The sequence below is a fragment of the Oryctolagus cuniculus genome, chromosome 18 (genome assembly GCF_051225735.1).
Source record: "Oryctolagus cuniculus isolate XC-2025 breed Fujian yellow rabbit chromosome 18, ASM5122573v1, whole genome shotgun sequence".
Classification (NCBI taxonomy): Eukaryota; Metazoa; Chordata; class Mammalia; order Lagomorpha; family Leporidae; genus Oryctolagus; species Oryctolagus cuniculus.
Window position 1 is genome coordinate 61342696 of NC_142884.1, and position 21169 is coordinate 61363864.

Below are 21169 nucleotides of genomic sequence, written 5' to 3' on the forward strand. Positions count from 1 at the left end.
CAGAGTGTAACTTTTTTTAAAAAATATTTTTAAATTTATTTGAAAGGCATATTTATAGAGAGGCAGAGAGAGAGAGAGAGAGAGAGAGAAAGAGGTCTTTTATCCCCTGGTTCACTCCCCAAGTGGCCGTAGTGTCAGGAGCTGTGCTGATTCGAAGCCAGGAGCCATGAGCTTCTTCCAGCTTTCCCACATGGATGCAGGGGCCCAAGGCCTTAGGCCATCTTCTGCTGCTTTCCCAGGCCGTACTAGAGATCTGGATCAGAAGTTGAGTAGCTGGACCTTGAACTGGTGCCCATATGGGATGCTGGAACTGCAGGCAGCAGCTTTACCCATTATGCCACAGTGCTGGCCTCCAGATTTTTTTAGACAGGCAGAGTGGACAGTGAGAGAGAGAGACAGAGAGAAAGGTCTTCCTTTTGCCATTGGTTCACCCTCCAATGGCCGCCGTGGCCGGTGCGCTGCAGCCGGCGCACCACGCTGATCCGATGGCAGGAGCCAGGTGCTTCTCCTGGTCTCTCATGGGGTGCAGGGCCCAAGCACCTGGGCCATCCTCCACTGCACTCCCTGGCCACAGCAGAGAGCTGGCCTGGAAGAGGGGCAACCGGGACAGACTCCGGCGCCCCGACTGGGACTAGAACCCGGTGTGCTGGCGCCGCAAGGCGGAGGATTAGCCTAGTGAGCTGCGGAGCTGGCCAGAGTATAACTTAATTTAGGCAACTGCTTGTAGCGGGTGAAGTAGGGAACCACTCCGTGGTCAGGCGTCCATTTCTCCTTCCTATGGGCCCACGTGAGGAATAGACTATGCACACCCCCGGTGCTTCATCAACACCAGTCCTGACTGAATGGAACCATCCTACTGTGTGTTCCTCCTTGAGAGAAAGGCTGTAGGTGGTGGAGTGAACCTAAGAACATTTTGCCTCCCAGCCTAGCTTCCCTCTGGTGTCCATGCTCAGGGATTCCTCTGCAGTTTCCAGGTTGATCCCAGGGATGGGCAGGAGGCATCTCCTGACAGCCAGGCCCTAGTGGCATTTTGGTGTTTATGGTGGGTTCCTGGGCTTTTGTGGCAGTCTGGATGCTTACTGTGTTCTGCTTCTCCCTCCATAGTGAGGCCTTTGGCCTTGGTGCCTTCTACAAGGAGATGACACAGAAGCTGGATGCCCGGCGGGCTGAGCTCTTGGCCAGAACTCCGAAAGAAACAGAGGAGCCAGCTGAAGATACCTCTGGTGTCATTAAGATGGCTGTCAAGTTTGACCGGTAGGTCTTCAGCTTGGCTTCAGCTTGGGCCAGGGCCAGTGTCCTCAGGACTGGGCCAGCAAGAGGCCTGCTGTATGTGACTGATGCCAAGCTTAGAGACCTGATATCTTCTTGGTTCAGACACTTATTCTCAATTCTCGGTATCCCAAAGAAGGTGCTTTCAGGGATGACAGCCCCTGACCACCCAGGCAGTGCTGCTGGAGGCACGCATGCTGTCCCAAGAGTGATTGAACTCTGCTTTTTCCCCAACTCTCCTCCTCCTCCAACTTGGGGCAGGGGGACCTACCTCCTGTTCCTGAAAGTCTGTGCTTCCCTGTGGTCCTAAAGAGCTGGGTGCCTGTCTGGAGCTCCCTCTTAGCAACTGATTGGCTCTGCAACCCCTGCCCATGCCCAGTGCTGCTCACTAGCCCCGTGGTGCCCTCCCTCAGCAGAAGTACCTTAGGCTGATTCCTGCTTCTATGACTCAGCTTTGAATGATGCTCTCAACATTGTCATCTGCCATCCAGTCCCCAGGCTAGACCAGGAGCCTGTCTTGTCTGACAAGGATTTCAGATTCTGAAGACAGCTGTTGGGCAGTCAAATGCCAGGGAGAGCTCCCAGTTAGAAGATGGCCCCTCTTACCCTGTCACCTTCTGTTACTAACCAGCTCTGGAAGTGCAGTCCACTGTGGCAGCAACAGATCATTCTGACAGTCACAGACATAATCAGGGTGAGCACTGAGATCCCTGAGGTCACTGTATGGACACCTATGTTCCAGAACCCACCTCTACCCCTGCCCTACTAATCCTATCTTGAGAGGCAAACCAAACCTTTCTTCTTGGCTGTTGAAGGCTCAGCATACTGGGAGTTCACTGTCTCCTGCCCTCTCCCCCTACCAATTCCTCAGGCATGCCAAAGCCATCTTCCCAGGTCTCAGGCTGCAGGCAGGACAGAATGGGAGCCCAGTTCAATATGTACAGGAGCCTTAAGGCAGCAACCTAGTGTTAGAGTTCTGCCAGTTCTTGCAGCTCATATCAGGAACTAAATATGGCCCTTGCAAGGGAGGGAGTGGATGGTGGGCCGGCCCTAACTGCTTCCCTCCTTTCCCAGGAGAGCATATGCACCCCAGATCACCCCCAAGATGTGCCTGCTGGAGTGGTGCCGGAGGGAGAAGTTGGCACAGCCCACATATGAAACAGTGAGTACTAACCGTGGCCTGCCCTGCAGTCAGCCACAGGGATCCTATGGCTAGTGTCATCAACTCAGCACACCAACAGCCAGGAGAACCTCATTTCCAGAATGCTTGGCCAGAGCCTAGCCTGGCCTCTGCAGGCATGAAGAGGTTGCTGGGGGGCTGGATCAGTTGCTAATAGCCCTCCCTTCTGACCATGGCTTATCATCCAGTTCTGGAAGATGTGCCTTTGGATCAGGCCTTGTCCAGGGTAACCCAGAATTGGACCCAAGACATGAGAGCCCCTGGGGTGGAAACCTTGAGATAGTTTTGCTTCACTTCCTTTGGTCCTGATGGCCCTGCCTCATCTGGGCTGCTCTGCCTCTTTTTGGACTTCCTGACCTCCAGGCTTGAACATTTAGGGCCTCGTGTCCCTCTCTGCCAAAATGACTTTTCCAAAAACAAATCTAACCTTGTCCGTCCCTCTTACTCAAGTATCAGTTCCCTCTTGTCTGTGGAGTGAAGCCCTAGTGCCTCAGTATAAAGCACAAGCACCACCTCCCAGGCCTTGCTACTTTGGGTTCCATCTGCCCAGCCCTCTGTGCTAGCCAGGTGTGCCTTCTCTGCTTCCAGCCTCCTCTGTTCCCTGTCCTCTTTCACCCCTTTGCCATCCTGTGAACTCTTAATTTTTGGGGTCCTGGCCCGTGCAGATGTCAGCAGGAAAAGGACCCATAAGTCATCTGTTGTGAAGGGCTCATGTGGCCCTTTGCTTAGGTCCATGACAGGACTCTTGATGTCACTGTCTGTGTATCTGTCTTTCTTCCCTGGAAGATGCACCTGGCACTTTTGCTTGGGAGAGCATGTGATAATAGGGAATTTTCATCTGACTTAAGTTGGAAGTTCTTCTCTTTATCTGCCTTTGATGTGATCCTGGTAGGTAGACCTTTAGGGCTCTACAGCCAGCCGTGTTTCCTTTGCTTTTTTCCCCAGGTTCAACGGCCCCTAGATCGCCTGTTCTGTTCTGTTGTCACTGTTGCAGAGCAAAAGTACCAGTCTACCTTATGGTGAGTGTTGACCTGGGAGGGTTGGGCGGATGGTGTGCATGAGCAGTGGTGTCCCTGGATGGTGATCCCTTTCTCAGTTCTGGCAGAATCTCTGCCAAGGGTGTACAGAGTCAGGCTCCCAGCCTCTAGTCCTGTTTACCCACCTGCCTTATTGTCCTATGCCTTGTCTGCCCAGGGACAAGTCCAAGAAACTGGCGGAGCAAGCCGCGGCCATCGTCTGTCTGCGGAGCCAGGGCCTGCCTGAGGGTCGGCTGGGTGAAGAGAGCCCCTCCTTGTACAAGCGCAAGCGGGAGGCCTCTGACCAAGACCCTGGGGGCTGTAGAGCTCAGGAGCCAGCACTGCCTGGGGAAATGTGCAAGAAGCCCTTTGTAGCCTTGGAAAGTGGTCAAGGGAGCCCCCTGGAAGGCTGGTGACTACTGTCCCTGCCCTGGTCAGCCCCTCCCTGGGCCTGGCTCTAAGGTGGCTGTGGGTGCTGGAGCATAAGCTGGAAACCATTGGACAGTTTGCTGGCCCAGCCTATCAGAAGTGAGAGGTGCTGGCCTGGGCCATCAGCCTGCAACATGGACCAAGGAGTACCCAGGATTGGATTCCTATCTCCCTTGGTGGGTCTCAGGGGTGGGGCCAAGGTCCTAGCAACTTCAGTGTTTTCTTTGAAGATGGGCTTTTCAGGTGGCACTTCTCCAACCTGACACTGGAACAGTGCAATAAAGACAACCCCCACCCTCACCTAAGGCTGGCTGCTTCAGCCTTGGGCACCTTTACACATGGACTTGTATCCTGAACAATTACTCTGCTCCCCACCTCTGCAGAACTGAGGCTTCCTAAAGGATGCCCCCACTCTTCCTTAAGGGTCTGGTAGAGGAGGGGGATGGGTGTCCCTCTTTTAGGCTCACTGGACTTGGGCTGAGCCTGTAAGGCCCAAAAAAACCCATTCTAAAGATGAGAAACTTGAGGCACTGGGCAGTCATTGGCTTTCCTGATGAGAGGTTCCATGGAATCTGGAGGAAGGACTAGGTTATGTGGTGCCCCAGTAGGGGATACCAGTAGGGTTAGAGGTGTTGGCCTGATGCCCAGAGTCGACTCGGAGCCTGACAGCTGGCTCTGCCTCAGACTGATGAGGTACCTCTGTGGGCAGGTGGCCCTGCAGGCTGCTGACAGCAACAACTTAGCTTTGTGATTGTGAAGTCAGGCCACTGCCCTCCCTGTTTCCCCCATCCCACTGGGGGCGGAAGGCGGAAGGAAGTGGCAGATTCTCTTTAATTTCCTCCTGGCAGTGAGAAATGAGAAGCAAACAAACGGCCACCGCATCTCACCACAACTCTGGGGCCTCCCCCGCTTACTGGGAGGGGCCTTCTGACCAAAGGTCCCTGCCTGCCCCGCCCCCACTTCCTCGGCTGTAAACAGGCTGCTGCTCTTCTCTGCCAGGCAGGCTCTGTTGGGGGGATTCCCTCCTGGGCCAAAGCCAGGTTTCCCACATCTCCCTCGTGTCAGCCTCATGGCTCTGTGGGTCAGGTGCCTGTGCCACCGGTAGCCTCCAGCCCTGCTGGCCTCTTCTTGAGCTGAGGGTTTGGCAGGTAAAGCCTTTGCTGTCCTGGCACTGCCCCTCCCTGGGACACACACTTGCTCTTCTGTGTGCAGATAAGGATACCACACTACTAGCTGCCTTCCAGAGCCAATCACTGTTTGACCTTGGGCAACTCACTTCTAGCCCTCTCTGGCCCCAGGGCCCTGAGTGTGTGCTCAGCTGTCGTCTGCCTGCTGAGGCTGGCTGGCGGATAAGGGCTGGGCCTGTGATGGTGGCACTGCATGGCTAATGGGATCACTTCATGACAAGGCTGTCCTGACTTCCCAGACTAGTACTCCCAGCAAAGGGGACCCACCCAGGGGAAGGACTTGAGGCCTGGTTAATTCTTAGCCACCAAGCTGTAGGCACAATTTATGATTCTACCAGAAAGTGTCTCAATCAAAACGTGCCCTTTGCCTTTTCTCATACTCCAAGTGGAACAGAACAGCCCCAGTGGACCCCCAGGCACTCCTGGGGAAGACTCTGTGGGGATGGAGACCTAAGATCCACTTCCCTGGTGGGGCTGGGCTTTGATCCCAGGTCTCTTTTCCCACTAATGTGGTTTCCCTGGGAAAGCCTCTCCTCTGGCAGGGTCAGGTTCATTTCTGGGCTGTGGGGAGAGAAAAGCAGAGGCAGTGGTCTGCTGTTAAAAAAGAAGCTGGATGGGGGGAAGGGGTTTTTGAGGGCCTGGAAAGCACTGGGAAGAGGTTTATTCACCATGGAGTCAAGTGACCTGCCCAAGACCTGGGAATGACCTCCTCACCATGCTCACCTTAAAATAGGCCGCTTGGACTCCCAAACCCCTCCCTGGGCTAGTAGCCGCACGCTTGTCCTTTCTGGCTACCTGGACTGAGGACTTCTCCTTAGCTCCTCACATTTTGAGGACAAATGGTTTTGGTATGAACAGGAAAGGGAAGGATGAATAAGGCAAGAGAGGTGGCAGGTCTTCACAGGCCACACAAAGGATTCTTTGGCAAAGACTGCAAACTAGTGGGGAATCTGGTGCCTGCAGGCCTGCACTCTGAGGTCTTTGCAGTTGTTACTCCTGCTCAGAACTCTCTCATGACTGAGACTGCCCTCTGGATCAAGTCCAAACTCCTCAGCCTAGCGTTTGAGGACAAAGTGCTGATCCTGTCTTCTCAGCTCCCTCTGCTGACTTCAGCAACTATCTGAGATTGTAGTTGGCTGGTCATACCCTCTCTGCCCAGATTGGTAACTGCTCAAGGGCAGTCCTTGTGTCCCCTATGGCTAGCCTTGTCATAGAGGTGGGGAGTAGGCACAGAAGAAGAATCACACAAGAGCCGTGGGGTTGGGAGAGGGGAGGAATGTGTGGCATGGAGAGGAAGAACTTTTTGAAACTGACTTTCCATCAAGGCTCTGCTTTCACTAATAGTGGGCCAAGGGATGGATTCCGCTAAGCTGTACTATCCATGGCTCTGAGTACAGGAGAACTTTCCACAATGGGGGCTAGGGCTAGGCCTGTGGCAGCTGATGAAAGAGATGGCCATCCCTAATTCTCAGGCCTGGCATTCACCCAGGAGGGAGAGGGGCTGTGCAGAGACCCACACGTTTGTCTACAGGGGGGTTCTATTTGCTGCACTGCTTCCCCCAGGTCTCTGGCTTCATGGGGCTCTCAGAGCGCTGGAGGCAAGTCAAATGACCAGCAGGAGTTTGCAGCCTGCCTGAGGATGAGTTCATGGGAGGTGGTCCTAGCCCTAGCTGGGGAAAAGGAGGGGAATGAGTGTGCATATCAGTGTGTATATGGGCAGGCCCCTTCACAGAGTAAAGAGCTCCCAGCCTTTGCTGCTTTTTGTTCTCTCTTTCATTTGAAAGGCATAGTTACAGAGAAGCAGAGGCAGAGAGAGATTTTCCATCTGCTGGCTCACCCCCCAGATGGCTGCAACAGGCGGAGCTGGGCTGATCCAGAGCCAGGAGCCTCCGCCGGGTCTCCCACGCGAGTGCAGGGGCCCAAAGACTTGGGTCATCTTCTACTGCTTTTCCAGGCCATAGCAGAGAGCTGGACCAGAAGAGAAGCAGCCAGGACTAGAACCATCCTGTATGGGATGCCAGCACTGCAGGCGGCAGCCCTACCTGCTGTGCCACAGCACTAGCCCCTACTGCTGCCTTTCTTACAAAGATAGTATCTCTTCCCGCAGTGCCCTCATTACTCCCTGTTAGATTTCCAGAAACCCTCCCCAGAACATAATCCCTTGTAAGTGTTGTACAGGTACTCAGTGGCTTTGGAAACACATGCAGTTGAGCATTTGATGAATGAGTTAATTTTCAAGCCATCTCCAGCTGCTCTGTGGTCCCTTCTCAGCCATGGGGCTGACAGGCCCCAGCTCTTCTTCCTGCCTCCCTGTCTGAGCCCTGGTTCAGGTGCAGACAAGTCTATGGGGAAGCAGGGCTGGATGAAAGTCCACTTTCTCAATCCAGATGACAACCTGGCAGGTAGGTGTGTGGGATTGGGGAGGGACACACATCATGAAGTTGGCTTACATTTTATGGGGAGGAGCAGGGGAGTTGGCCAAGCTTCTGGGATCTGATACAAGAATCATGCACGAGGTGGGCCAGCCACCTGCCTGGGTAAGTTCTACTCTCTCCCTTGGGTTGGAGATCCTCTGAAGGTGGCAGAGCTTGTTGGGAAGGGTGTTCCACTCACCTAATACCATTTGCTCCCTCTCCTTGCCCGGTGTTATTTTCTCTCCATCTTAACCCCATTGCTGGCTTCTCCCCGGTGAAATCCAGTGTTCTATCCAGAACTCTGACCATTTAAGTCCCCTGCTCTAAACCTTTCCATGGCTCCGTACTGCCCTAAGGAAGAAGAATTAAAAAAAAAAAAAAAAAAAGATTTATTTTTTACTTGAGAGTCAGAGTTACAGAGAGGAGAGGCAGAGAGAGAGAGAGAGAGAGAGAGATCTTCCATCAAATGGTTCACTCCCCAGTTGGCCGCAACGGCCAGAGCTGTGCTGATCTGAAGCCAGGAGCTTCTTCCGGGTCTCCCATGTGGCTGCAGGGGCCCAAGGACTTGAGCTAGCCCCTGCTGCTATCCCAGGCCACAGCAGAGAGCTGGATCGGAAGTGGAGCAGCCGGGACTAGAAATGGCAGCCATATGGGGTGCCGGCGCTTCAGGCCAGAGCGTTAACCTGCCGCGCCACAGCACTGGCCCCTAAAGACTTTATTTTAATCCTGCAACACTCAGCCTACTCATCCAGCCTCATCTTTGGCTTTTGCCCACTGCTTTCTGGTCTCCAAATCTTTGGAAATCTGTTTTCTGCTCTTCTCACCTCCTGCCCCTCTCTCCAATTCCTACTCACTTTTGTCAAGGCCTTGCAGCCAGGGAGTATGTGAGCCTTCTCTGAGCTCCTGGTATAGTCCTAATCTCTGCACAATAATTACAGATTCAGTGTTTCCTTCTCCCCTGCCCCTGAAGGGTGCACCCCCTGGTCCAGCACAGTAGACTACTGGCAGGAATGAAGTGACCTGATCTAAGTGTCTCACATACTCTGAACATCCCCTATTCAGTTCAGAGACCTATTTGGGCTCCCCTAAGGACTCCTTGGTAACTCCAGTATTAGTGCAGACTTTGAGGCATTTGCAAGGAGTGTCCTTTTCCCCCCTACCACTGGTGGTGTGGGATGTGCAGTGGGCCCTGTGAGGTAGCATTTCTGGGACCTCACACCTGCACCCATGGCCCTGAGACAACACCCTGGGTCCCTCCAGCAAGGGGCATCTAGGAAAACTAGGGGGAGGCGGGAGATTTTTCTCCCTAACTCCCCATTTACCCTAATCTTTGGTGAATCCTTAAGTCAACAAGCAGGGCTCATGGCCTGGAGCACTGCCTATACGCCTGACCCCAAGAGGAGGCATCCAGGGCCATCTCAGGGGAAAGTAGAGTTGCTGGGGAGGGGCCAAGCGTGAAAACCGTTATTCATACAGTGTCACATCCCCCTGTCAGCCACCTGGTTTGGGTGACAGGATGTGCATCAGGGTGGCGAGGGCAGAGCTGCGAGTGGTGCCAGTCAACAAAGGGCTTTCCCACTGTCTGCTCAGCCTCAGTAGGGCACAGGGCCCAGAATGATCATGCTGTTCTTGAAAGATTGGCTGCATAGGTCAGCTAGTGGGAGCAAAAGCACTGCCATCAAGGTGTGGGCCCCGCCCCGCAGGGGTTGGTCTTCAGGGACCGCGAACTCATACTTGTGCAACCCTGGTCTCTTCAGCTCCGCCCCAACATAGTTGAAAGTTTACGTCAAGTCCTTGACCTCTCTAGGCTCCCCCATTAAGGCTGAAGTGGGGAGATGAGGGTTTGAGTGGCCTCCGGAAAATCCTCCGGGGGGGACCGTATGCCTTCCGTAAACCCAGCGGTGAGGAGTCACTTCTGCGGCGGGCCATCACGGAACCGATAATCCCAGAATTATGGCGCCCCTTCTTCGACGTGAGCCCCGCCCAGTGAGGGAAGGAGGCTTCTATTGGCTGACGGTGGGTCCCTCGATCCAATTAGAAAGGGCTTTCGGCTTGACGGCTTGACGTGCGTCTTGCAGAGGAGTCGCGTAAGGAATAAAGGCAAAACTACAATTCCCGAGAGGTAGCAGGGCTCTTTGGCCCGCCGTTGTCATGTGACTTCCTCCTCCTAGGGAAGGAGTCACGCGATAGGTCGGTGAAGGGGCGGGGTGCTTGGCTTGTTCGTGGCGCCCGTGGCCTATGGGCTGCTCAGCCGGATGGGCGCGCGGCAGAAGGCGGGGCCAGGCGCGCAACACAGCGCGAGAGCGCGCGGCGGCGGCGGCGACTGTTGGGGGGCGGGGAACCTTGGCTGAGGCGGTGGTGGCGGCTTAGGCACTGGCTGGCTGCTGGCGGCGGCAGCTCCTGGTGCAGCTCGGCGCGCGGCCAGCCTTCGAGTTCGGCACGGAACGCTCGGCGTAGCGGGCCTTGCCGGGAAAGTTTGCGGTGGACCCGGGACCTCCTGGCCGGCGCGGCCCGGCATGAAGCGGCGCTAAGGAACCGTCGCCGCTGCCGCTGCTGCTGCCGCCGCCGCCTGAGGAGAAGTCGCAGCACCCTGGGCCACGCCGATGACTACTGCAAACTGTGGCTCCAACGACGAGCTCGACTTCAAACTCGTCTTTGGCGAGGACGGGGCGCCGGCGCCGCCGCCCCCGGGCTCGCGGCCTGCAGGTGGGTGACGGGCCGGGCAGGATCGATAGTCCCCTTTCCTCAAACGAGCTCGCGCCCCCTTCCTGGTCCCTTGATTGTCCCGCGACTGGTAACCCCGTGTGTGTGTGTGTGTGTGTGTGTGCGCGCGCGCGCGGGCGCGCACGCGCGTGTTGAGTGGAGAGCGAATTTAAACTGCTGAGGAGGCGTGTGGGTCGCAGCGACGTGGAACTAGTGGGGAGCTGGGCTCCGGGACTCCTGTGGCCGGTGGACGCCCGGGATTTGGAGGCCGAAGCTAGGGGCGGCTGCCCAAGTGGCGTCTGACTGTCGCTGCTTTGCCAGCGTGGTAGAAAATGTTCTCGTCCCTGTAAAGTGTAAGCGTACTGGAGTTTTCATCTATATTTTAGGTTTTTTTTTCTTTTTTAAAAAAACTTTATTTGAAAGATGCGCATTCTTGGAGGTCTCCTCTAAGATTCGTGCACATGTTTCTTTAAATCTGCTTTGCTAGGACGGTAATGCTTCCGAGTTAACTTCCACTTGTGCGAGTTTATAGCCTATAATTAATCCAAAGTGTAACTATAACGGAACTTTTCTAAAAACAGTTTTGCTTGAGCAGAGTGTTTCTGAAGCTTTCTTTAAAAGAGGGGTACCTTTATAATCCTTCTAGAAAGTTCTGGAAATCTTTTTTGTTTTGTTTTGTTTTAAGAAAAAATGTCTTCAGAAGATATTTTTAAAGGGAGCGTGAATTGGGAAGGCTGGGCACCGTAATTCTTGCAGGTCAGACCAATCAGGAAATAGAAACAGGATGACTGGGACTTAGAGCTCTCCTGTGACCTGGTTTGGAGAACTGTTGGTTCATTAAGTTCAGTTTTCTTATTATACATGCAGGCGTGCTTCTAAAAGGTGATGGATAAGAGTAATCCACATTTATTCGTTCCGAGTCTTAGATGAATCAGTGTTCATATTGCTGTTTAGTATACCCTTCTGTAGAGTTGTATTGAAAAGCAGAGGCATAAGGATTTTCTGGGTGGTGCAGTACTTACTTTATCAGTCCTTTTAGTCTTTGTCAGATGTCTTTTTCAACATAATAAATAATTTATAATTACGTGTTGGCTGCGTTTTTTTCAATTCCACTAACATCATTGGAGCACCGGTTATATGGAAGGTCCTGTTAAATACTTGGTAGTGTTGTGCTAACGCAAAAAGGACTGAATCTCCTCAAGGGGTTTGGGAAATAGTTGGGGGAGACACAGCACAAAAAACTAGACTTCTAGGCGGACTGAATCTTGAGGCATTTTATAGTAGAGAAGTGTAAAAAGTGGCATTTGTGGAAAGGGTGGCATTGAATTGAACTTAGTTTGTTGAGACTGAACAAATAAGAACAGCTTATTTTTACTGAGTATTCTTATGAAGATGATAAACAGTTCCTGATATTAGTAAACTTACTGGTCACAAACTTGACTAGAGCACATTATATATTATATAATAAATAAAGGTGTTAACCAAACAAATTTGTAAGTAGGAGTTATGTATATCCAAAATATCGAATAATATTTAAAAGCTATGAAAATGGCTTAGAAATATGATGTTTGCTGTACACACAAAAACCATTTTGATATTAAAATAGGTTTAGAAGGAGTTAAGATTTGCAACTTTATGTATAATTGAAATTTCCACAAGTACACGTGATTAGTTCTGTGATTGAGTCCACTTAAAATATTCTAGCAGGTGATTTTTTTTAGTTTTTTTTTTCATTAAGGTGAAACGTGAATAAAATAAACCACTTTTTTTTGTTTTGTTTTGTTTTATTTATATGAAAGAGTTATAGAGAGAGGTTGAGAAAGGGAGAGAGAGAGGTCTTCCATCCACTGGTTCACTCCCCAAATGGCTGCAACGACTGGAGCTGAGCTGATCTGAAGCCAGGAGCTTCTTCCCGGTCTCCTATGTGAAGGCAGAGACTCTATTTTTAAGATTGATTTATTTACTGCAGGGGCCTGCGCTGTGGCGCAGCGGGTTAAAGCCTGCAGTGCAGGATTCCCATATGGGTGCCGATTTGAGTCCTGGCTGCTCCACTTCTGATCCAGCTTCCTGATAATGTGCCTGAGAAAGCAGTGGAAGATGGCCCAAGTTTTTTTTTGTTTTGTTTTGTTTTTTAAAGATTTGTTTTACTTATTTGAAAGACAGAGTTACAGAGAGAGAGACAGAGACAGAGAAAGAGAAAATCTTACATCTGCTGGTTCACTCCCCAAATGGCCACAACGACTAGGGCTAGGCCAGGCCAAAGCCAAGAGCCAGGAGTTTCTTCTGGGTCTCCCACATGGGTGCAGGGGCCCAGGGTCTTGGGCCATCTTCCCCTGCTTTCTCAGGCGCACCAGCAGAGAGCTGGATTGGAAATGGAGCAGCCGGCATTCAAAGTGGTGCCCATATGGGATGCTAATGTTGCAGGCGGTACCTTAACCCATCATGCCACAGCGCTGGCCCCAAAATAAACCATCTTGAAGTGAACAATTTAGTGCATTCACAGTGTGTAACCAACACTTCTAACTAGTTCTAAAACACTTTTATCATTCCAAAAGAAAATCCTGTACCCATTAAACAGTTGCTACCCATTTCCCTTCTCAACCCCTGGTGCCCACCAGTCTGAGGTCTATGGATATTTCCTATAAGTGGAATCATACAGTTTGTAACTTTTTGTGTCTTTCACCTGGCTTGATGTTTTCATGGTCAGCCACTTGATAGCATGTATCAGTAATTCATTCCCTTCTGTGGCTGAATAATCACAGTTTGTTATCCCTTTATCCATTGATGGACATTTGAACAATTTCCATCTTTTGGCTGTTGTGAATAGTGCTGCTGTGAACACTTGACATAATTTTTAAATTCTGTTAGAGATGTTATACATTCACAGCTAAGTTTTCAGAGTTACTTGTTCACAAAATTAAGTTTTCATTTTAACAAACATGAATACAGAATGCAATTTGATGAAACCAAATTAATCAACTGAAATGGTTTTTAGGATAATTTATATAAAAATGATTATATCTGTGTGTGTATATATATATATATATATATTAGATATAAATGGAGCATGAAAATCAGATTGCTTGGTAGAGTTCAGATTGGAATGGGTTGTGTCAGTGTGTTTACTTGTTTTTAGATTCTCCAGCTTGCTGGAATGGAAGTTCCTGGAGGGGCAGGGATAGTGTTTATGTCTTCTGTATAGTCATATTATCAGCACCTTTACATGATAGTCACCCAATATTTGTTGAATTAATGAAGTTTTGAAGTCACTGTTCACTGTTTTTTCATGGTGGAGAAAGTTAATGCTAGTTGCTTCAATTCTTTAGTTTTTATTAGTTCCACGAGATAGCATTGAACTGCATTGGTTTTTGCATATTTCAGAAAGTTTTTTTTTTTGAGATTTTTATTTTATTTGAAAGACAGTTACAGAGAGAGGTAGGCCCAGAGAGAGAGGTCTTCCATCTGCTGATTCACTCCCCAGACAGCTGCAACAGCTGGAGCTATGCTGATCTGAAGCCAGGAGCCAGGAGCCTCCTCCGGGTCTCCCACGTGAGTGTAGGGGCCCAAGGACTTGGGCCATCTTCCACTGCTATCCCAAGCCACAGCAGAGAGCTGGATCGGAAAAGGAGCAGCCTGGACTAGAACCAGCGCCCACGTGGGATGCCAGTGCCTCAGGCCAGGGCTTTAACCCACTGCGCCACAGTGCTGGGCCCAGAAAGTTTAAGAATACTTGTATCACATCTAAGTATCCATACAGGGAGAATTTTTTAAAAAAAGATTTATTTATTTGAAAAACTGACAGAGAAAAGGGAGGGAGGGAGAGACAGAGAGACAGAGAAAGAGAGAGAGAAAGATGCCCACAACAGCCAGTGCTGGACCAGGGCAAAGCCAGGGTCTCCCACATGGGTGACAGGTACTTAAGACTTGGGTCAGTCATCATTTGCTGCCTTCCCAGCCGCATTAGCAGGAAGTTGGATTGGAAGCAGAGTAGCCAGGTTTTGAACAGGCACTCTGATGTGGATGTAGCTATCTCAAGCGACTGCCTAGCCCACTGCACCATTATTGCCCATTTGAGGGAGAAGGTTTTTCTAAGATACTTGTTGGGAGTAGGGGCTGGAAAGTGAGGACAGGCCAAAGTGCTGAATTTAGTGAATGTCCTAAGCAATCTTGTTAACATACAAATTAGATGGTGTACTTGATAACATTGGATACATTTGTGACTTAAAATTACTACTTACTTACTTAGATGTTTTGAGGTTTTTCCACTGGAAAAGTTGAAGCCCCTAGAGTCTTTAGCTCTCTCTCTCTCTTTTTTGTAACGCTCCCAGTGAGGTCTCTGATTTTTTCCCATTTATAATTGAATCAAAGCATTTTGCTAAACTTTTTTACTTACTGCTTATCTTTAAATTTATGCTACATTTCGGTAGTAAATAGGGAGTTTAAGATAGGTAAGTGTTTAATGTATTCCATTAACATTCTTTGCCATTATAAAGGGTAGCTTCTGATAATCTGTTTTAGTGTACTGATTATGTATCTTTAATATAGTTTGATATTACAGTAATCTTTACTTTTACAAATTCAAAGTTTCATTCTCAGGGTTTGTTATTAAATATTTACTTCAAAGTCCTGAATGAAAGTTACTGGAGGAATGAGTACTATACTGTGTGTAATATGTTATCTTCTGTTGTTTTTCAAAAGGGAAAAATATCTTAGATACAATATATTTTTGTAAGAAATTTATGATAAGATGTGTGATATTTTTTTCAAATACTACTATTAAACACAACTTTTTCACATATGAAGTTGAGGAACTTGTTCTAGATCATTGTCTTAGACTTTTTATTTTTTTAAAGATTTATTTATTTGAAAGGCAGATTTACAGAGAGGCATAGGTAGAGGCAGAGAGAGAGAGAGTGGAGGGGGGAGTGTCTTTCATCCACTGGTCACTCCCCAGATGGCCACAATGGCCAGAGCTGTGCTGATCCGAAGCTAAGAGCCAGAAGCTTCTTCTGGGTCTCCCACGCGGGTGCAGGGCCCAAGTACTTGGGCCATCTTCTGCTGCTTTCTCAGGCCATAGCAGATAACTGGATTGAAAGTGGAGCAGCTGGGACACGAACCATTGACCATATGGGATGCTGGCACTGCAGGAGGCGGCTTTACCTACTATGCCACAACGCCGTCCTTTAGACTTTAATCTAGAGTGTTTTTACTTTCAGTGCTTGGAAGTCTGGTCCATGCTATAATTTACTACCTCAGATAATTTCATTTTTTCACTTTTCAGTTTATCTTGCTTTTAATTAAAGTTTTTTGTTATATCTTTTATAAATGTGATAATATTTATTTGAAAGGCAGAGAGAGAGAGAGGGATGTTTTCATCTGCCAATTTGTTCCCCTGAATTCTTGCAACAGCTGAGTCTGGGATAGGAAGCCAGGAGCCCAGAGCTCCTTCTAGGTCTTCCACATATCAGGGATCCAAGTACTTGAACCATCATCTGCTTTTCCAGGGTGTGCATTAACAGGAAGCTGAATCAGAAGTGGAGTAGCAGGGACTGGAACCAGGTACCTCCTATACAGGAAGTTGGTGGCTTAACCATGGCGCCACAACATTTACCCCAAGTTAAAGTACTTAAAGTTCTTATCACAGTTCTGCTTCAGTGATGCTCTTTAAGTGGCAGTAGTTAACATTTCTTTATTTTTTATTTCTTTATGCATTTATTTTTGGATTTAAAAGCACTTAATGACATAGCATATATTTAACAGTGCAATAGTTGAGAGGTACAGGTCATACAACAGAGCACCAGGCCTGAGTGACCACTCCCGGGTCAGGTCCAGCCTCTGGAGTTCATTCCTATCAATACCATTTTGATTGTGCAGTCAGATGAAAATTTGTCATTATGAGGCTGACGATGCTGGGAATTACTGCAACATTTCTTTAAACACACACATATTCCCCTCCCCACACACATACACTCTGATAGGCTGTGTTTTGCCTCCCTCTCTCGACTTTTCTCTACATAGTACTAACTTAAAACACTGAGGGGGCCAGTGTTGTGGTGCAGTGGGTTAAGCTGCTGCTCATTGCGTCATAATGGAGCACTGGTTCCAGTCCTGGCTGCTCCAGTTCTGATCCAGCTCCTTCCTGATGCACCTGGAAAAGCAGTGGAAGATGGCCCAAGTCCTTGGGTCCCTGTACCCACGTGGGAGACCCAGATGGAGTTCCAGGCTCCTGGCTTCATCCTGGCTCTGCCTTGGCCACTTGGGGAGTGCACTGGTGGATGGAGGATCTCTTTCTGTCTCTCCCTCTCTGCCATTCTGCCTTTCAAATAAATAAATCTTGAGAAAAAATAATTGAAAGAAAGTAGAGGCAGATCAGAGATTCAGAGATGTAGTAGTTTAAACTTTATTTATGTGAGCTGTACTATTTAGTTTGAAACATTTTATTTTATACTGTTAATTCTAGTACTATTTGCATTGTTACCTCTTCTCATTTTGACAAGTGTAAGCACTGAAGATTATTTGTTCTTAATTATGCTCTTTTTCTTTCTTGAGTTAAGTTGTTACTGACTCAGTAGGCTGTGAAAGATGGTTGATTTACTAACTATACTAAGTATAATTGGATATTTAAATCAGTTTGAAAAAGGGAAGTTGCTTGTATGGTTTCCTGTAGAAATAAAATGGTGTGTTTGTGCAGCCTGTTATGTACTGTAAAGGATGATTTGATTGCTACTAGGCCCTATTTTCAAGCCATAAGTCAGCTTTTTCTGTTGACTTGAATGCAGTGACAGTATGTGTTAGGCAACTGAGTCAAGGATAAACATTTTACCATTTTACTTGGAAGAGTAATTTAATAGTCTGTTTCTTTGACACATTCGCTGAAAGGGGTTGAAGAATGCTCTTGGGGTTGCCAGAAGAATTCAGTGATGTAGATTAGTGAATAAATGTTTTTAGTGAGTATGAGGAAAGAATTTCAGTGTCAAATTATTTTGTTAAAAATATTCGTCATTGAGGGCTGCACTGGGCACTGGTTTGAGTCCCAGCTGCTTCACTTCCGAAGCACTCTGCCATGGCCTGAGAAAAAAGTTGAAGGTAGCCCAAGACCTTGGGTTCCTTTCTTTGAGTGGGACACCTGGAAGAAGCTCCTGGCTCCTGGCTTCGAATCAGCCCAGCTGCAGCTGTTGCAGCCATCTGAGGAGTGTACCAGCTAATGGAAGACCTTTCTCTCTGCCTCTGATTCTCTGTAACTCTACCATTCAAATAAATTTATTAAATTCATCATTGTAAGAGCATTGCTATTCCTGCATTTTTTTTAGGTTTTCCCGTTTACTAATAGAAGGGATATTTTGTCATAAATTCTGAACTATTAGTAAAGGTAATACTATAGTTTTTTTTTTTTTTTTTTTTGACAGGTAGAGTCATAGAGAGACAGAGACAAAGGTCTTCCTTCCGTTGGTTCACCCCCCAAATGGCTGCCACGTCCAGCACTGTGCTGATCCGAAGCCAGGAGCTAGGTGCCTCCTCCTGGTCTTCATGCAGGTGCAGAGGCCCAAGCACTTGGGCCACCCTCCACTGCCTTCCTGGGCCACAGCAGAGAGCTGGACTGGAAGAGGAGAAACCAGGACTAGAACCTGGCACCCATATGGGATGCTGGTGCCGCAGGCAGAGGATTAACCAAGTGAGCCACAGTGCCGGCCCCAATACTATAGTATTTTTATTAGATGATATAAAAGTTAAAGCTTGGTTGTTTGGCCAGGAAATTGTACAAGTCTAGTAAAATTTGTATCTTAGGCATTAAAGGGCTTTTAGGATATTTATGTAGGATACAACTTATGACTTGTGTTTCTGGGACAGCCATTAAACTTTGCCTAAAATTGTATTTTTATTGAAAGCATAGTCCTCTGCTTTTGAGGTTTGCTTTATACTTTTTTTCAGTGAAGTATAATCATATTAATTTTTCCTTAGGTACAGTCATAACTACTGATATGTAAAATAGAATTAAGATGATTTTTATGACTGATTTCCTTCTTGAGTAGAAGATGATTCAATATGGTAATTTTTTTTTTAAATAGAGGTGGGGTTGAGGAAGCCATAATATAGTGAAGGCAGTCACATTTAAGAGGTAGGAAACCTGAGTAAGTTCAGCCTCATTTGATAGTAAGTGGTAGTTTAACTGCTCACAGCAGTAACAAATAAGGGAGGTGTTGTCCTGGTGGGTCAGGGGAGTAGACACAGCAGACTTGGCAGTAAGCCTGGCTTCTAAAACAAAATCCAAGTCATCAAATTTGCCCAGGCATGCCATATGAGGTTCAAGTAACAGTGGAATTTAAGAGGAGTGAGTTGAGGGAAACTTAAGAGAGTCACAAGCAGGAGCAAGCTTTTTAAACAGCCATTTTATCAAATGTAACATAGGCCCGCATATATTTCAGTATTTCTGGCAATGTTTATATAATTATATTTCTTTAACCTGTTTGAATTTGGTGATGTTTAGGACAGAGGAACAGTAGGAGCCTGTAAGACCTGACTAGTTACAGAGTATGAATTTATAGCTTATGAAAAGCTGAAATTTAGTTGTTTGGACAGTTCTAATTAACATATTGTGTTGATGCATGAAAAGGAACTACAAATGTGTAAAAGCCTGAAAATCTCAAGTACGCTGGAGAAGTAACTTGATGGCGTCATTTTCCTATAAAGTGTTAATTTTAAAATGTTTTTAATGTCATAAATTTTTGTCTTTTTTTTTTTAAAGATTTATTTATTTGAAAGTCAGAGTTACACAGAGAGAAGAGAGAGGCAGAGAGAGATGGTTCACTCCTCAATTGGCTGCAACTGCTGGAGCTGTGCCGATTCGAAGCCAGGAGCCAGGAGCTTATTCCGGGTCTCCCACGTAGGTGCAGGGGCCCAAGGACTTGGGCCATCTTCCACACTTTCCCAGGCCATAGCAGAGAGCTGGATCGGAAGTGGAGCAGTCGGGTCTTGAACCGTTGCCCATATGGGCTGCCAGCACTTTAAGCCAGAGCATTAACCCGCTGCTCCACAGCGCTGGCCCCTGTATTTCTTAAGTTTGGGTTAAATTTTCATTGGCTTTACTCTTTATTTTAATTAAAAATGCAGGATTATCTGAGCTCTGAAATTGGGTTAATTTCAGATTATTATTTTCTCATAACTTTTTCCAGTATTTTTGATTTGTATCAAATGTAAAAATATGTCTAAAAGCATTTTTTCCCACCAAGTTAATCATTGTCTAAACATGTTAATGTACTATAAGTTAAATTTAAACATTAATTTTTTAAAGATATATTTATTTATTTGAAAGGCAGAGTTACAGCGAGGCAGAGAGAGAGAGAAGTCTTCCATCCGATGGTTCACTCCCCAGTTGGCCACAACGGCCGGAGCTGTGCTGATCCGAAACCAGGAGCCAGGAGCTTTCTCCAGGTCTCCCATGCAGGTGCAGGGGCTCAAGAACTTGGGCCATCTTCCATCGCTTTCCTAGGCCATATCATAGAGCTGGATTGGAAGTGGAGCTACTGGACTCAGCCACTGCCCATAAGGGATGCCAGCACTAGAGGCGGTGGCTTTACCTGGTATGCCACAGCGCCAGCCTCAACATAAATATTTTTCAGTATTGCTTTAAACATTTTTTTCAGTAAAGGTTTCTAAATTAACAGTAGCTTTCAGGGGACTGGTGTTTAGCATTGGACTTATGGCACAGTGGTTAAGACAGAGCCTGAGACCCACCCATCCCTACTGGAGCAAGGTTTGGACTCTGTTCCTGATTTACAATTTCCTGCTAATGTGCACCCTGGATACAGCAGGTGGTGGTTCCAGTAATTGGGTCCCTGCCACCCATGTGGGAGACCTGGATTGAGTTCCTGGCTTTGGCCTGGCCCACCCCCAGCTATTGTAGGCATTTGGGAAGTGAGTCAGTGGATGGGAACATTCTGTCTCTCTCTCGCTCTCTCTCTCTCTCTGTCTTTCAAATGAAAATAGAGATAAATAATTTTAAAGATAGCATTTAGAGAAAAAGACATTCAGAAACTGTTGAAGCTAGATGGTTCCTTATGCTGTTCTCTATTCTTTGTATATATTCTATATATAAAGATTACTCATTTTTAGATGAAAAAATTTTTAAAAAAGATTTATTTGAAAGAGTAACAGTACAGAGAGAGGTAGAGACAGAGGAAGAGAGATAGGTTTTTCATCCGCTGGTTCACTCCCCAAATGGCCGCAATGGCAGGAGCTGGGAGCTTCTGGTCTCTCAATGTGGGTACAGAGGCCCAAGGGGTTAGGCCATCCTCCATTCCTTTCCCAGGTGCATTAGCAGGGAGCTGGATTGGAAGTGGAGCACTGGGATTGGAACTGGCACCCATGTGGGATTCTGGGGCAGTGGGCAAGGGTTTTAACCTGCTGCAACCCAGTGCTGGCCTCAGTATATGTTCTTATATTTCCATAACGAAGGGGCCGGCGTTGTGGCGGAGTGGGTAAAGCTGCTGCCCTACAATGCCAGCATTTCTTATGGGTGTTAGTTGTTCTACTTCTGATCCAGCTCCCTGCTATTGACTTGGGAAAAGCAGTGCAAGATGGCCCAAGTGCTTGGGCCCCTGCACCCTCATGGGAGACCTGGAAGAAGCCCCAGGCTCTTGGCTTTGGCCCAGGCAAACCCTGGCCATTACAGCCATATGGGGATTGAACCAGAAGATGGCAAATCTGTCTCTGTCTCTCTAACTCTTGACTTTCAAAATAAATATATAAATCTTAAAAAAATTTTCTATACTAGGAAGTTTAAAAGATGACATTCAAAATGTTTAAAGTGGCTGGTGCCGCGGCTCACTTGGCTAATCCTTCGCCCATGGTGCCGGCACCCCAGGTTCTAGTCCCGGTTGGGGCGCCGGTTCTGTCCTAGTTGCTCCTCTTCCAGTCCAGCTCTCTGTTGTGGCCCAGGAAGGCAGTTGAGGATGGCCCAAGTGCTTGGGCCCT

The 21169-nt window shown here is 48.0% G+C and overlaps 2 protein-coding genes across 44 annotated transcripts in view; both read left to right on the forward strand.

The window, feature by feature from the left end:
• The window catches only part of DUS2 (dihydrouridine synthase 2), a 53939-nt gene extending 49745 nt beyond the window's left edge, over positions 1-4194 (forward strand). For all 37 annotated transcript variants that reach the window (XR_016225317.1, XM_008257495.5, XM_008257500.5 and 34 more), the window contains 4 exons: positions 1105-1254; positions 2344-2431; positions 3395-3468; positions 3644-4194. Coding sequence is in view for 36 of the 37 variants with exons in the window: in XM_008257495.5 (XP_008255717.2) it covers positions 1105-1254; positions 2344-2431; positions 3395-3468; positions 3644-3881 (550 nt within the window). In the remaining variant the exon portion in view is untranslated. The remainder of the gene's footprint in view (positions 1-1104; positions 1255-2343; positions 2432-3394; positions 3469-3643) is intronic.
• Positions 4195-9735: 5541 nt separating this feature from the next.
• Positions 9736-21169, forward strand: part of NFATC3 (nuclear factor of activated T cells 3) — a 151203-nt gene continuing 139769 nt past the window's right edge. For 3 of the 7 annotated variants that reach the window (XM_017342314.4, XM_008257512.5, XM_002711632.6), the window contains exon 1: positions 9736-10201. In XM_017342314.4, the coding sequence (XP_017197803.1) occupies positions 10099-10201 (103 nt within the window). In that variant the 5' untranslated portion in view covers positions 9736-10098. Of the gene's footprint in view, positions 10202-10327; positions 10552-21169 lie in introns of those variants that run through there. The other 4 variants (XM_089320318.1, XM_089320315.1, XM_089320314.1 and 1 more) reach the window with 4 other exon arrangements.